The sequence below is a fragment of the Xylocopa sonorina genome, chromosome 13 (genome assembly GCF_050948175.1).
Source record: "Xylocopa sonorina isolate GNS202 chromosome 13, iyXylSono1_principal, whole genome shotgun sequence".
Taxonomy (NCBI): Eukaryota; Metazoa; Arthropoda; class Insecta; order Hymenoptera; family Apidae; genus Xylocopa; species Xylocopa sonorina.
In genome coordinates this window covers 1,022,685-1,037,502 of record NC_135205.1, presented here as the reverse complement: position 1 = coordinate 1,037,502, position 14,818 = coordinate 1,022,685, and the positions used below count along the sequence as shown (strand labels likewise).

The window sequence follows — 14,818 nt, the reverse complement described above, 5'->3', positions numbered from 1 at the left end:
TCCTTTTGTTTTAGACTATATTTCAACAAATAAAATTTAATGGGTCTTAACAACGTCAATGGAGGCAATGGTCTACAGTGAGATTTGCTATATCGAGAAGTGATCAAGTGCACCCACACTCGGCGAAAATTCAAAATCGATTTTCTCCAAAATAAAGCCTCAAATGAAAAATTGTTATTCTATATTTTCGACTTATTTTTTCGTCTCGAATCACCCCCCCCCCCCCCCTCCCTTTCGGTTGCAACACCAATTACGGATGACCCTGTATATTATCTAGGTAATTGAGTAAATTGATAAAGTTAGTATTTTTCAACGGCGAAAAATTTTGTTAATTTGAAAAAATTTTGTTAATTTGTACTGTCGAGTGTTGACACCTTTTATTGAATATTCGTTTAGAAAAACTTTACATTTGAACGGATAAATGTATGAATTTTTCAGTGGCGTACGGTGACATTTGCTGATAGGGAAATTGTGTTTCCATAAAAATGATGAACAAATACTAAAGATTTGTTGACAAAAATAAACAAATACTAAAAATTTGTTGATAAAATAAACAATGTAATTATTTTGATTCTATACAAAATACATAGTTTCTTAGAAATAAGATTCTATACAACATAAATATTCTGACAAAATAATCGTACAATATATATTTTTTATTTATATTTTTGAAAATACAAGGGAAGCGGCGCTCCCATAGTTTCCATGAACTGCACGCCACTAGCATTTTGATTTATACATTACAATATTGTGTTGAATACGTATTTTCTCGTTTATGGCTTTCAGTTTCATAGGTGTTGTAACATCAAGTATTCAGAGATTGTAGAATGAAACGAAAGTGGGACGTCGAAACTAGTGTTTAAAGTGTTTACAGAAGAATATTGCTTGTCAATAATAATAATACTAAAAGTATCTGCTGGTCATGTAATGAAATAGAAGTGCTTTAGACTGAGTGAAACGATTTAATTCTTTCAATTAAGAGTAATGGAAATCAAACGCAATAACCCAGACAGCACAGTGTGTTGACACGTAATGCAGACGGTGTGTCGGAGAGTACTGGGGCAGCACGCGTGGTAATGGTGCTACCGTAGTTTCATCGTGGTACGGCGTGTCGTACGTTTCATTTATAAATTTTGTTAAAGCTTATACTAAATACGATAGCACTATATTGTTTAAGGAAATTTAGTGAATGATATATTTACTTACATATGAGGGAGTGGAAGTCTTCTCACTATCTTTTTTTACGTTATTTTTCACTCGGCTTCTCAATCTACTCTATTTTCTTGTCTGTCTTCAGATATCTTCATCCCCAATCTCTCTCTCTCCCTCTCCCTCTCCCTCTCTCCCTCTCCCTCTCTCCCTCTCTCCCTCTCCCTCTCTCCCTCTCTCCCTCTCCCTCTCTCCCTCCCCTCTCCCCTCTTTCTTTCACTCGCATCACAACCAACGCTAACCATAAACTTAAAACTGAGTTTGTTCCTCTAAACTACGATTGAGTTCGGTGCTGTGCAACCACGGTTCGACGTAACAGACGGGCAGCTAAAACGAACAGCTCAGAAGAGACGACCGAAGAGTACTTCGAGGTTGCGGGGTTTGTAGAAAAAATTCAAGGTGTTAATGTGAGCGCCAGCTACAACACAGTGTAGCTCCGTAATGGAATCAAGCTAATTTGGCGGAAAATGAACACACCCGAAACCTCGAAAGACTCCATATTCTCACCGGTAGCTAGCAAAGAGATAAGGGCTGCGGAATACTAACATCACAGAATACTCCGCGAAATATTATACACTAACTAAGTACGATAAGTGACTCAACATTTACTACACACACGCTCGACAACTAACTTTACAGAAGGATTTCTTCTTTTTAATATTATGTTATATTTATACATGGCTTTATAGAGTCAACCAACAAATTGGATGAACGTGGATATCGCGTGCTGATGGTCAACGCTTAGCAGCGAATCTGGTCGCAGATGGCTATGGATCTGCCGACACTTCTCGGAAGTGGCAATGCAGTGCCAGTATGGTGTCGACACCATCTTGCCGTACGTTGTCTGGGTTATTTGCGTTACATCTGTAGATCACTCGGCCCTTTTCAGAATTATCAATAATCTTTCAGAATTTATCCAATTCCCTAGCCAGTTCGTTGGTGTGGTTTTTGATACGGTTTTTATAATATTACTATCAATTTTTCTATATTACTGCAATTTTTTATTTATTTATTGACATTTTTCATTCCCAAAAAAGAAGCTTTATGAAGAGCATCTCTAGTGACATACCACAGGACAACAGCCATAGTTCTGTTTTGGAATCTTTGCGCCTTTTTGCACTGAATATTATACTATTTTCTTTGTCCATATTGGGACAATAATGCCTTTATTATATATTATACATACATATATTTATATATTATATTATTATACATAATGTGAAGTGGGAATTCGTGTACCAGGATCCAGTATATGCTTTTCATTTTTAAGTCCAGTTGCTTTCTTTTTGTTTTTATATGATTTTTCCATTTTTCTGTCGAGGTGGAGGCCGAGGTATCTAACGCTGTTCTTTACCTTGAGATAACTGCTCGGCCGATCAAACAAAAAACTATAATCATCCGGAACAACGCTTTGATCAGTGACCAGCCGACGGTCTGACGTGACAATTAGCAGGGTATCCATGCAAAGGCGAATAGGTGCTGAGATACTTCAGCATCTGCTCGTTTACAGACCCCCGATGAAGCTAACTGCAATGTTAGCGAAACGTAGCGAATTAATTCTTTCAGGACACAGTTTAAACCCGGAAAGCTTACGCAATTCGATAAACTCGGACCATTAAAGCCTTAAGCAAAGCAAAGTACATTAAATATATTATATTATATTTTTCTAGTAGTTCACCTGTGTAGTGCTCTTTTTTTCATTGATTATGACACATATCTGAAAGAAACTCTTCAACAAAAATTTCAATAGAAACATTTTAAATAACGAAATAATTATATTCCCATAAAAAAATGTTTTCATTCTTAATCGAATGTGTGTTTTAGCAGCCTTGAAAAGGTAAAAGTTTAAGGGTTTAAGTGAAATGGGTTGACAAAAGAGTCGAAAGGTGAGGAGTCCAGCATGAGTAAAAAAATGAAAGCATAATGACTAATGAGTGATAGTGGCATACTTGATTAAGATTAATTAACATATCTGTATGTATGACAGTGCATCACAGTATGAACGGTTTTCAAATGAAAATCTGAAGAAAAAACCATAAAGAGTGTAAATATACAATATTATCTTCGAATTTGTTAAAATATTTAAAAAGTACACCATAAGAACTAACTATTGAGAAAAAAGGTATAGGTGGTAAATACTAATTGTATCAAAGTTTGGAATTTTTAGCTAGAAAGTTCTAGCTAGTTCATGCTTTTATGACTAATGGCACACCTGAGATCGAGTATTTGTATTACAATGAGGAACCTTAATCTTCTATTAACATTGAGTACAAGACATTCACCTAATTTCTATAATGCGCTTCCAAAGTTATGTATACCGTTATTTTCATTATCCACCTTATTTTTAAACTGTAAAATTATTTTTACAACAAAAGTGTATAAAAAAAATTTCATTTTGCACGTATTATTAACATAATATGTCAATATAAACGAGCTAAATGAACTAAATAAAAATGAAAAGGATAATTGTAATAAGAAATATATTTGAATGAAAACAAAGAGCTAGTAGCTATATTTACAGCTTAGGAATGCGCAAACTCTCGTAGTTCTCATAATGTCGATTATGTACTTGATAATCAAACTCTTGTTCATTCGACCGACGATCTCACACATCCGGTAAATGTACTTGTTGAAGGTCTCGTTCGACTGTTTCTTTCTTTGTCTTAGCTTCTTTGCGATGCTGTAGACATCATCGTGCCAACTAAATTCTCTTCAAAGACTGTTTCTGAGCTGTTTTCACGATGTGTTCGTCCATCGGTGCTCGGACCTCGTGCAGGTCCATCTCTGCGGATTTATCCTGTATATCTCTTATTATATCGAAAAGTGCAACTGTTCGATTATCGAAACATAAAAATTTAGTCTATCTAATTGATATTCACTCACGCATAATTGTATCATCATATTCATTTATAGATCTCATGAACAAGATTTTTTATATTGAAACACTTTACATAGATCAATGTCGATAGATTAGTGTTCTACCTTAGGCCTGTACCTTGCTTATTGGGCCACCGACTCGAGCATACATTAGTGTCACATGTCGTGCCAGAATCAATTAAACTCACGTGTACATACTATAATCGTAACATTCCTACACGAGAATGACTGACGTGTGGCGTCCCGCTGCGCGGAATGTGAGCGACCGAATTCCCTTTCGTGGTGTGAGGCACGGAGTTACAGCTTGTTTGTGATTACGGAGGTGTTCAGTGTCGTCCACTCTCGACTGACAGTTTCGTTAAGTTCGTTGTTACAAGTTTAAGTACAGTTCCCAGTTATTTCATAAATGATTCCCGTTTCTTCTAAGAGAGCTCTGCGATTTCGATATCGCTCGTTTCGATTTCGTTCTTGCGACTACACTCTCTTCACTATACAGAGGGTGGACATTGTTTGTATTCCCTGGAACGATGCAAATTACCAATCAGCGTATCTCCCTTCCAGTATCGTCTGCATCCTTTTGCGTGGCCGTTTTGGGAATCTTATTGGATCGACTCCTAGGATATGCCGTGTTCATGACACACACTACTATTATTGAGAATACAGAAATAGCCTTTGGAACCGTAAGCGACTACCTTTCTTAATTTTCGAGATATTCACAAAAAATAGGAGGTCGCTACCACATAGAGCAAATTCTTCATAATCGGCCGGCTATGCTATATAGTAATGCATTTGTGTATGAAAGGACCCTATTCAAAAACCATATGTTTTCGCCCCCAATCGATTTTGTTTAAACTTTGCATATTTGTAGATCTATATGTGTCTCATCAATTGCCAGAGTCTCTATCTGTCGGGCCTTTTAATAAGGGAGGGGGAGGGGGTCAAAGTACGCATTTGGCGAAAGCTTTCGGAGGCTATAACTTTTGATTAAAAAAAGATATCGACTTGAATTTTGCGTCAAAAAGTCACAAAAAAATTAAGCTTTCGAATGCTATATAATTTTTTCTTTTTTCGGAATTTTTAAGTCACTTTTTATGCTTTTTTCTAGTTTTCGGGTTAGTGAAAAATTGCGAAAAATTGCTATTCCCAAAATAGGTATCCCTAGATTTCAACAAAAAACTCAGTATAGGAAGCTCATTTTATGCTCTTTAAGTGGTATAAATCTTACCCTGGGGAAACTTTTTGTTTAAAAGTTATAACATAATATTCGTGTCGATGCGTAAGCTGTGGACGCGAAATTCGAGCAAAACAAATGCTTTTCTTAACATATTGTGAATTATTATTAAAATTATTATCATCGGAGATTGAGATTATTATTGTACTAGGAAGAATTCGTTTTTAAAAATACTTTTTAATTTAATGTTACTTACATTATTCCTCCTTTTCTAGATGTCCTTTTTCTTTTGTATGTTATTCATCTTCATCTTCTGTATCTTCCGATGTTGGTCTTATATGAGGAAAATGTATGTTTAAAAAATTAGCTGGTGCTGATAGATCACTGTATCGTCCAAATCCCAGGTACCATATTATTGCTAACACATGAGCACAGCAACCAACAGTCCTCGCTCCGTTTCTACACTGGCAGTAATAACTTCTGACAGACGTAATTGTGGGCTGTGCGATATCAATTAAAGTGAATATCGAATAAAGCTTCTGATCACAGTGTCGTGATTGCAATTTAGCTTTTATGAACAATGGTGTCTGAATATCCAATCCATATTTGCTGAAGTCTGGAAGATAGCTTTCCTTGCTGATAGAAAATTGATCCCGTGAACGATTTTAAGCACTTTAATGTCCAGGCTGAGAAGTTTTCATAATGTTCTAATGTCATGTTTTCAAAGTTTTTTCTTTTTTTTACCAGACCTTCGCATTCTACAATTTGCTGCATTATATTTGGTTTATTTAGGTCTTTTAATAAAATTGAAGCCACTTCTGGATCATCATTATCACTATATATACGTTTAAAGTATGCGTTGTGAAGAGCACTTGCAATTTTAAAACCTTCAAACAATTTTGTGACACATTCTGAAGCTATAGCTGTTTTGAAATATTTAAATCTTTTAAGTGAGCTATTTACACTTTCTACTACCCATCTTTGTTTGGTGCATACTCGACTTTCGTTTGCTTCAGAGGTTGATAGTTGTTTAACTCCTTTTTTTAGCAGGGCAGGAATGACGACTTTGTAATTGTTTTGTAGTATTTCATATTTTACGTAGGAAAAGCCTCTGTCAAGAATGAAGATATCACCAGGTTTGAAAAAGTTCTTAAACCAATCGGTATTCATAATAAATCTAAAGAGATCTGCATCAGATACTGTTGCTGCCCACAATTTATTTGGACCAAAAACATCCAATATATAACCATTCGTAGTTACTGCCAGCATCGGTTTTAAAAAGTTCTTTTTTTTTTTACCACTATACATCACTCTTTGGAAGCGATAATTCGTACTTTTATGCAAATAAACATAAGTACCATCCCATATGGTGATTATTGCATCATCATCTTCATTAATATTATTTATGCGACGAGAAATTGCCGAAGTTTGTCTTTTAATTTTGTCCCGTGTAATATTATTTAAAAAATGTAAGTAACATTAAATTAAAAAGTATTTTTAAAAACGAATTCTTCCTAGTACAATAATAATCTCAATCTCCGATGATAATAATTTTAATAATAATTCACAATATGTTAAGAAAAGCATTTGTTTTGCTCGAATTTCGCGTCCACAGCTTACGCATCGACACGAATATTATGTTATAACTTTTAAACAAAAAGTTTCCCCAGGGTAAGATTTATACCACTTAAAGAGCATAAAATGAGCTTCCTATACTGAGTTTTTTGTTGAAATCTAGGGATACCTATTTTGGGAATAGCAATTTTTCGCAATTTTTCACTAACCCGAAAACTAGAAAAAAGCATAAAAAGTGACTTAAAAATTCCGAAAAAAGAAAAAATTATATAGCATTCGAAAGCTTAATTTTTTTGTGACTTTTTGACGCAAAATTCAAGTCGATATCTTTTTTTAATCAAAAGTTATAGCCTCCGAAAGCTTTCGCCAAATGCGTACTTTGACCCCCTCCCCCTCCCTTATTAAAAGGCCCGACAGATAGAGACTCTGGCAATTGATGAGACACATATAGATCTACAAATATGCAAAGTTTAAACAAAATCGATTGGGGGCGAAAACATATGGTTTTTGAATAGGGTCCTTTCCATCCGAATCTAAACGTTGTTACAAACATGAGATAAGCCGTAATATAACCGGTAAACTAATATTGATGCTTGCTCTCTCGTAGGCTAGCTAGCCGCTATAGGCAGCATTCTTTCTAATTTTAATTAAGCTTTCTTTGTGAATATCTTATAAACTAAAGAGGGAGATCAATAATATTTATAGAGGAATTCAGTTGACAGTTATTATGTAAGTGTTTAAACTTCGACATATTCTCCGTATATTGTTAAAGGTTGTCGCGATAGGAATAAATATCCGGAAGATATCGGATCACTGGAATAATTTATTACTATTCCTCAAAATCAACTGAGAAATCTTCGACTGAGATGATAACTCAAATTGTCCCATCACCAGTTTTCATTGCGAAATTCTATTTAATTTGCCCTGCCGTTCTCTTCGTACCCTAATGTTCTTTTCCGAAGGGTGGGGGTGTCGACAGACAAATGTTTTGTTTAAAAAAAATCCACGAATTTTCACCAATGTTTCCATCTCCACATCCATTTTTCTACCAAAAGACAATATGTCAATAAATAGTAAATTAACAATACCACTGTACTTGCACATCGTTAGTAAATGAATGGCCAGTAGAGAACAGTATCACAACTCATCGTTACTCAAATTTGTCACTACAGAACACCAGCGATATCTCTTGACTTTAATTTGAAGTGTGGGTAGCGTCGCAATATGATCGCTATTAAAGATAGTCTATTATATAAATGGTGTTACAGTAAGTATTGGAAACTTAGCTTGAGTGTCGGTCAATGACACAATGAAAAATAAACACCACCTGATCTTGTGATGATGCAGTCACGAAACACACAGTCATTGATCTACAAAAATTCTTACATTATTCATGTACTTTTTCAGTCAATTTCATTCTGACAAACAGTTATTGCGTAACCTCGTTTCTTTTTGATTTTTTTTCACATATTTGTAATCCCAGAATAGTACAGATGTTGACGAAAGGAAAAAGTATCGTATCATCCGGAGAAATTGTTAAGAAACGAAGGAAATCTATAAACCTTGTAATGAGAACAAAAATCACACAAGACTACGAAGCTGGTAAGACGAAGCTGGTTAAAGAAATAGCATGTGAGTTGAAATTGGCATATTCGACAATTTTAATGATTCTAAATGATAAAATTAGAGTGAAAGAGGCGAAATTATCGACAGCCAGATGTAAAGTAATGTGTTGATAAGCCTTTTAATAATTCATGCAGAGCACGCAGTATACATATCTTTGAGACTTGAGAAAGCACGTGAAGGTGAAAAATTGACAGAATCATTTACAGCAAGCCATGGATGGTTTCAGCGATTTAGGTGGAGATTGAACTTGCATAATTGGAGAATCAGCGGTGAGGCAGCAAACGCGTATATAAAAGCAGCAGAAAAATTTATTGACAAATTGGATGGAATAATTAAAAAGAGCAGCTACTGCCTGGAACGGATATTGATGATATGAAACCGAGCTTTGGTGGAAAAAATGTCAGAGAGGTCCTATATGCACATAAAGGTTAAGGCAATGACCGGTTTTAAGGGCTTTAAAAAACAGGATCACGTTGTTGTTGGAAGGGAATATCGCTGCGTTTAAGTGTATTAAAGAACATTAGTAGTAAAAACAATCTGCCGGCTTATTATCGCGCAAATAAAATGGCATGGATGATGTAACCTTCATCTTTGGAAATGAGAGTTCCTTTTAAAAATTATTCTCCTTCTTGATAATGCTCCAGGCCATCCGCGGCATCTTACAAATCTTCCTGAAAACACAACTATTCTTCTACAGTCAATGGGTTAGGACGCTATAGCTCGCTATACAGAACGTTCTCCGTGATTTTTGGAAATTGCGCAGTATTTTGGATTGCATTAAAAACATTAAATCAGCTTGGGATGAAATGACAGATCAGTGTATGCAAAGTATATGGAAAAAATGCATAAAAAGTTTCGCGAACGAATCTTGAATAAACAAATGTAATTTAAGCAATTTCCGGCCTTGTCAATGCGCTTAATTTAGATGTTGAAATGGAAGACTATGCTGGATTAGTGGATTATGTCGATGGAGAGCTAACAAATAAGGATTTAACAGAGTTAGAAGTGATGCAGCATTTGGAAAAAGGGGGATGAGGAAAGAACTGAAGAAGTGAGAAAGAAATTCACGATACACGGGTTATCAAAAATTAATGCGGTTATATTCAAACCTGAAGCTATGGATCCAACTACTGACTACATTTTAATAAAGTTGAACGTGGAATAAGTAAACTTTTAAAGTATTACAGATGAATTTATCAAGAAAAAAAGAAGCTTATGAAGCATATCACACTTACGAGTGTATTCTACTATTTCGACTGTTACATCTAGGACCTCCACTCTTGAAGGTACAACTTCTATTGTATTTCATCATCGTCATCTTCCTTATCTGGACTTCCTCTACAATTTCGGATATATAAATAAACAAATGATAATATGTACATATACGTGTCTTTTTATGAATGAATTTGAAGTTCGTTGCGTCATTTTTATCATTTTATCATTTTTCAACGATCTTATATTCCCGGCGCAAGCTTCCAGGCTTACTGACCAATTCACTTGGCATAGTCGTCGAAACGGGAGTTGGCCGTAAACTAAGGAGTATTTGTATAATATATTTTAATAATCTTTTTTTTATTAATAGGAACGCAAGATACGTATAGACTAAAAGTACTTCTATCACAAACATTTTATTATACACTAGTAGCAACTTGTTCTTGAAATGAAACTGAAAATATGCATTTTTTAACATTAAATATATTTTAATTTCTTAACCGTCTACGCTGAAAACTGTATACTGTAATACATACCAGTGAGCTTGACATCTTGTACTCTATACTCCGTTACGTAAAATTCTGTTTGAAGATCAAATTCACGTATCGAGATTTCTCCATTACTATTACGAACCTTTTTTTTTTTACCAGGGTAGATAGTCGTGAACAGATTTTATCTTCCGGTTACTTCTTCGAGATATACTGATATTGTACTATAGTTATTTGTTTTAATACGAAGAATTGGTATATTTCATATTTTTGAGGTGCTCTGGATACGAACAGAATATGGAGATTGATCTTTACAGTTACATTTTATTATTATTTGGTAGTTGCAAACATGCTTGGTAACTTCAGTATTGCGTTGACGTACGACCTATTCATTACACTAGGATTGATCACCGCTGTACCTGTATCCGCTGGTACGGTAAAAATGAAATAAATTAACTTAATTTATAATTATTATTACTAAATAAGTGTGAAATATCACGGTGTTACAGCACTGGATGTCCTTTTATACGGAGCCCATTTCATGGGCATGAAATTGGCAGGAATGGTTTTTATAGCAGTTGGCTTCTTCCTTGTGATGTTTCCGGACAATTGGCCAGATTACATAACCAGATTACTCCGGTATGCATTTTAAATATATTCTACAAAAATAATTTTATAGTATGTTTATTACTTCCAACTTGTTTTTTTCTTAGCTCTGTAGATATTTTATGCGTCCTATGTTTGCTATTTTCCTAGATATCGGGTGCGTCACATGTACGCGCGTGTATGTTAATGTGTATATGTACCCAGGCAACACGCGATAAGATGGTGTCGACCGTCCCGGCACTGTAGCGACACTTCTGGGGGTATCAGCAGATCCGTAGCCATCTGTGACCGCATTCGTTAGCTAAAATGCCGGCACGCGGTACCAGCACGTTCTGGTCACCAGCGTGACACGCGTGCGAATGGCACTGCGCCAGCACCAGCCTGACATGCGTGTCATTGTTCCATTCAAAAATTTTTTCTGCATTGGCATAGGCATTACATTTGTTAATGGAGTACCTGTTTTTCCATACGAATTAAATCCGTCAGAGTTCAGATGTCCACATACGAGTACTGGTAGTTCTTTTGATAGTTACTGAGAGAGCCATATTTCATCATTTATACCTTTTTTTCGTGTCAGTGTATCTATTTTCGAATTGAAATAAATAAACTGCTTAGTTTAGTCATTTTTAATATTCGTTTATAATTTTTAACAGCTTCTCCATTAGTAAATATCAGCCTACGCCACTGCCACGCGTGTCACTATGGTGAGCTGATAGTGTCATTGGCACTGCCGTGTCACTCCTGTGCTATTCGCGGTGCTTTGATAGTGCCGTGACACACGTGTCGTCCCAGTGCTAGCCCTGTGCCGTTACGAGAACTAAGTGGCAGCACCGTGCTAGCATAGTGCTTCGTTCCACCCGGTGTCACTGGTGTGCCAATCGCTGGCTGTCTGGGTATGTATGTATATTTATATAGATACATATGCATATTTGTTGTATATATATTTTTTCTTTTCACTTTCGCAAGAATATTAAAATGTTATTTACCTTGTTCTGCACCGCTAGAAGAACCTGCATGTAGTCTCACTTAGCATATTACGTAGGATATGCTTGGTATACACAAATCGCTTCTAAATACTATTGTAGATATTCTACAAGATGTTAAAAAGATACGGGACACTTTTGATGTGCTGATTCTAGGATAAACTTTAGAACAATGAAGAAATTATATACATCTACGCATAAATTACGAGTGAGGTATATTTTTCACGTTATAAGGTACACGTATAGTTTTTAGCATACGGTATAGATAACGGATATCTCTGTAGTGGAACAATCCTGTCGTGTCATTCATCGCTATGGTCTCGATGGTAGAATATCTTCGAAGTGTTCTTTTTCAATTTTCTCACAGGAAAATGTACTCTAATGCGTTCACCATGGAATGACCGTTAGTAGGAAATTTTCTGGTCCTCGTACCATTTCAAATAAACTTTAATCATAACATAGGGCAAATCACGTTAGACAGTAACACTTGGAACTTATTATTCCGAATGTTAACTTTGTATAACAAAGCGTAATAGGGATTATAATATTATAAATATTGACTGCCCGAATAACTTTTACGCATATAATAAGAACAGCACATATCATAAGTGTCCACTAAAAATATATTCATTCACTGCGTTTTAATCAGACGTCAACCCAGACAACACGAGATAAGATGGTGACGATACCATACCGGCACTGTAGCAACACTTCCGAGGATTGTCAGCAGATCCGTAGTCATCTGCGTCCGTATTTGTTAGCTAAAATGCCGGCACGCAGTGGCAGCACGTTCTAGTCACCAGCGTAGCACGCGTGCGAATGACACTGCGCCAGCACCAGCGTGACACGCGTGTCATCGTTCCATTCAAAAATTTTTTCTGCATTGGCGTAGGCGTCACATTTGTTAATGGGGAACCACCTTTTATTCCGTACAAATTAAATACGTCAGAGTTTAGATATCCGCATACGAGTACTGACAGACGTTTTGGTAGTTGTTTGCCAACATTTATAGTTACTGAGAGAGCCATATATATTTTTTCAATTCGTCAGGAAAATTCATGCCAATAGAGAGTATTAAATACGATGGCAGCATATTGTTTAAGGAAATGTAATAAATGATACATTTACTTATAAAATGTTGAACTAATTAAGTTACGTTTACTTTACTAGCGTACCACAATTTTCAGGTGAAAATATTGAACGTAATTATTTGTTTTCCTTTGGTACATATATTCTTGTGGTAAATGGTTTTATCGTTTGTAAGGATTATTAAATATAAAATATACCTTTGTTACATGAATTTTTAACGATGAGTTGAAACAAATATTTATAAAATAAGTGTATGTATTTTTACGATAAAGTAATTAACGACTTTTCTGAAAACATCGCTGTATTAAGTTATAGTTTATAGAAAATAATAAAAAGAAGTTTTTATATCTTTCTTTCGTGTCAGTGTATCTATTTTCGAATCGAAATAAATAAATTGCTTAGTTTAGTCATTTTTAATATTCATTTATAATTTTTATGCAAACAGCTTCTTCATTGGTATATATTAGCCCACGCCACTGCCACGCGTGTCACTATGGTGAGCTGATAGTGTCATTGGCACGCTGTGTCGCCCTTGTGCTATATCGCCGTGCTTTGATAGTGCCGTGACACGCAGTGTCGCTCCAGTGCTAGCCCTGTGCTGTTACAAGAACTGAGAGGCAGCACCGTGCTAGCACAGTGCTTAGAGTTCCACCCGGTGTCATTGGCGCGACAATCGCTGGTTGTCTGGGAATGTGCATACACACAATAACACACGTCTGCATAAAAAATACAGACGTGGATTGTAGTTATTATAGTTCATTCACGAATGTCTCGACCGAAAAAAGGTTTATTAATCAAAAAATAAAAACAGTAATAGCCAACAAAATTATTTTGCAATGCTTAAAACGTTCGAACTTTTATTTATGAAACAGATATTGCAAATACTGCATACATAGTAAGTATGTACGACATATATTTCATTATTATAAATATTTACTATTATTGAAAGAAGACCACCGTTGACTATAAGACTAGGATTACTTAAATTAAAAATCGATAGCCATCCATTGCCCAGACAGTACAGTACATAACGATATAGTGCTACAACACACTGGGGAAACACACGTGTTACATCATCGCAGCACCAGCGTGCCGACACTGTCTTGTCTGGATGAATAGCGAGTAGTAATCCTTTTAAATATTATCTATTCCTTCTGGGGTATTAATTCGTTTACGATTTGAAAAAATATGCAGCAGATGTTTGGTAAATATTTGCTTTAGTAATTACTAATCAGTCTTGTTTACTCCATTATTGTTATTATTTTTGTTTTGTTTTACTTTTTACTTGAAATATTACCGAACAGAGTGATTGCCATGTGTGTACTTGTATTTTCGATTGACATATTTGTGTCGTATATATCGTACACATGGGTGAATTTTCATACTGAACGCATCAGATGCTCCTACTGTCCAAAACTTTAAACTACTTTGGATGGAATACATCTAATTGGTTAGAGTGCAAAGAGTACGTCTTTTCTGAGAGAACGAATTCCTTTTACCTTTGTGCCGTTTTCGGAGGTTTATCCCTAACTCTGTATTCTACGAGTACGTATCCGACTACTTACTTGTGTGTTTCCGGAATGTAATGCTTTTGTTGTGTGTCAACAATGTGTAGCTAAAGAATTAAATAATTTATAACTTGGAAAATAAGCCTCCTTCAACGAATTTGTATGCATATATTTTTTTCATTGCTCTGCTATCTAAAATCAACTAATCAAAAATGTCTCACATTTTTAGCAATATCCTATTGTGTATATACACATTTTCATTACAGGTAGCCCTCCTCTAACACGGTATCTTATAACACGGTTTCGCTATAACACGATTCGTAAATTGCGGGAAACCTCCTACAACACGGTATCCTACAACACGTTTTCGCTATAACGCGATGAGAAAACTGCAAATCCTTTGTACATACAACACTGTATGTACTTATACAGCCGCGGCGAGGCTTGCTGTCCTAAAGATACATCGTTGCGGAA

At 35.6% G+C, this 14,818-nt stretch overlaps 2 protein-coding genes across 6 annotated transcripts in view; one reads left to right on the top strand and one right to left on the bottom strand.

Moving 5' to 3' along the window:
* LOC143430111 (mitochondrial import inner membrane translocase subunit Tim21) overlaps nt 1-14,818 on the bottom strand; it is a 391,485-nt gene that overhangs the window by 215,472 nt on the left and 161,195 nt on the right. The window lies entirely within an intron of this gene.
* The window catches only part of LOC143430107 (solute carrier family 35 member F3), a 124,118-nt gene that overhangs the window by 74,266 nt on the left and 35,034 nt on the right, over nt 1-14,818 (top strand). For all 4 annotated transcript variants that reach the window (XM_076906100.1, XM_076906097.1, XM_076906098.1 and 1 more), the window contains 2 exons: nt 10,500-10,589; nt 10,668-10,797. In XM_076906100.1, coding sequence (XP_076762215.1) covers nt 10,500-10,589; nt 10,668-10,797 — 220 coding nt within the window. The remainder of the gene's footprint in view (nt 1-10,499; nt 10,590-10,667; nt 10,798-14,818) is intronic.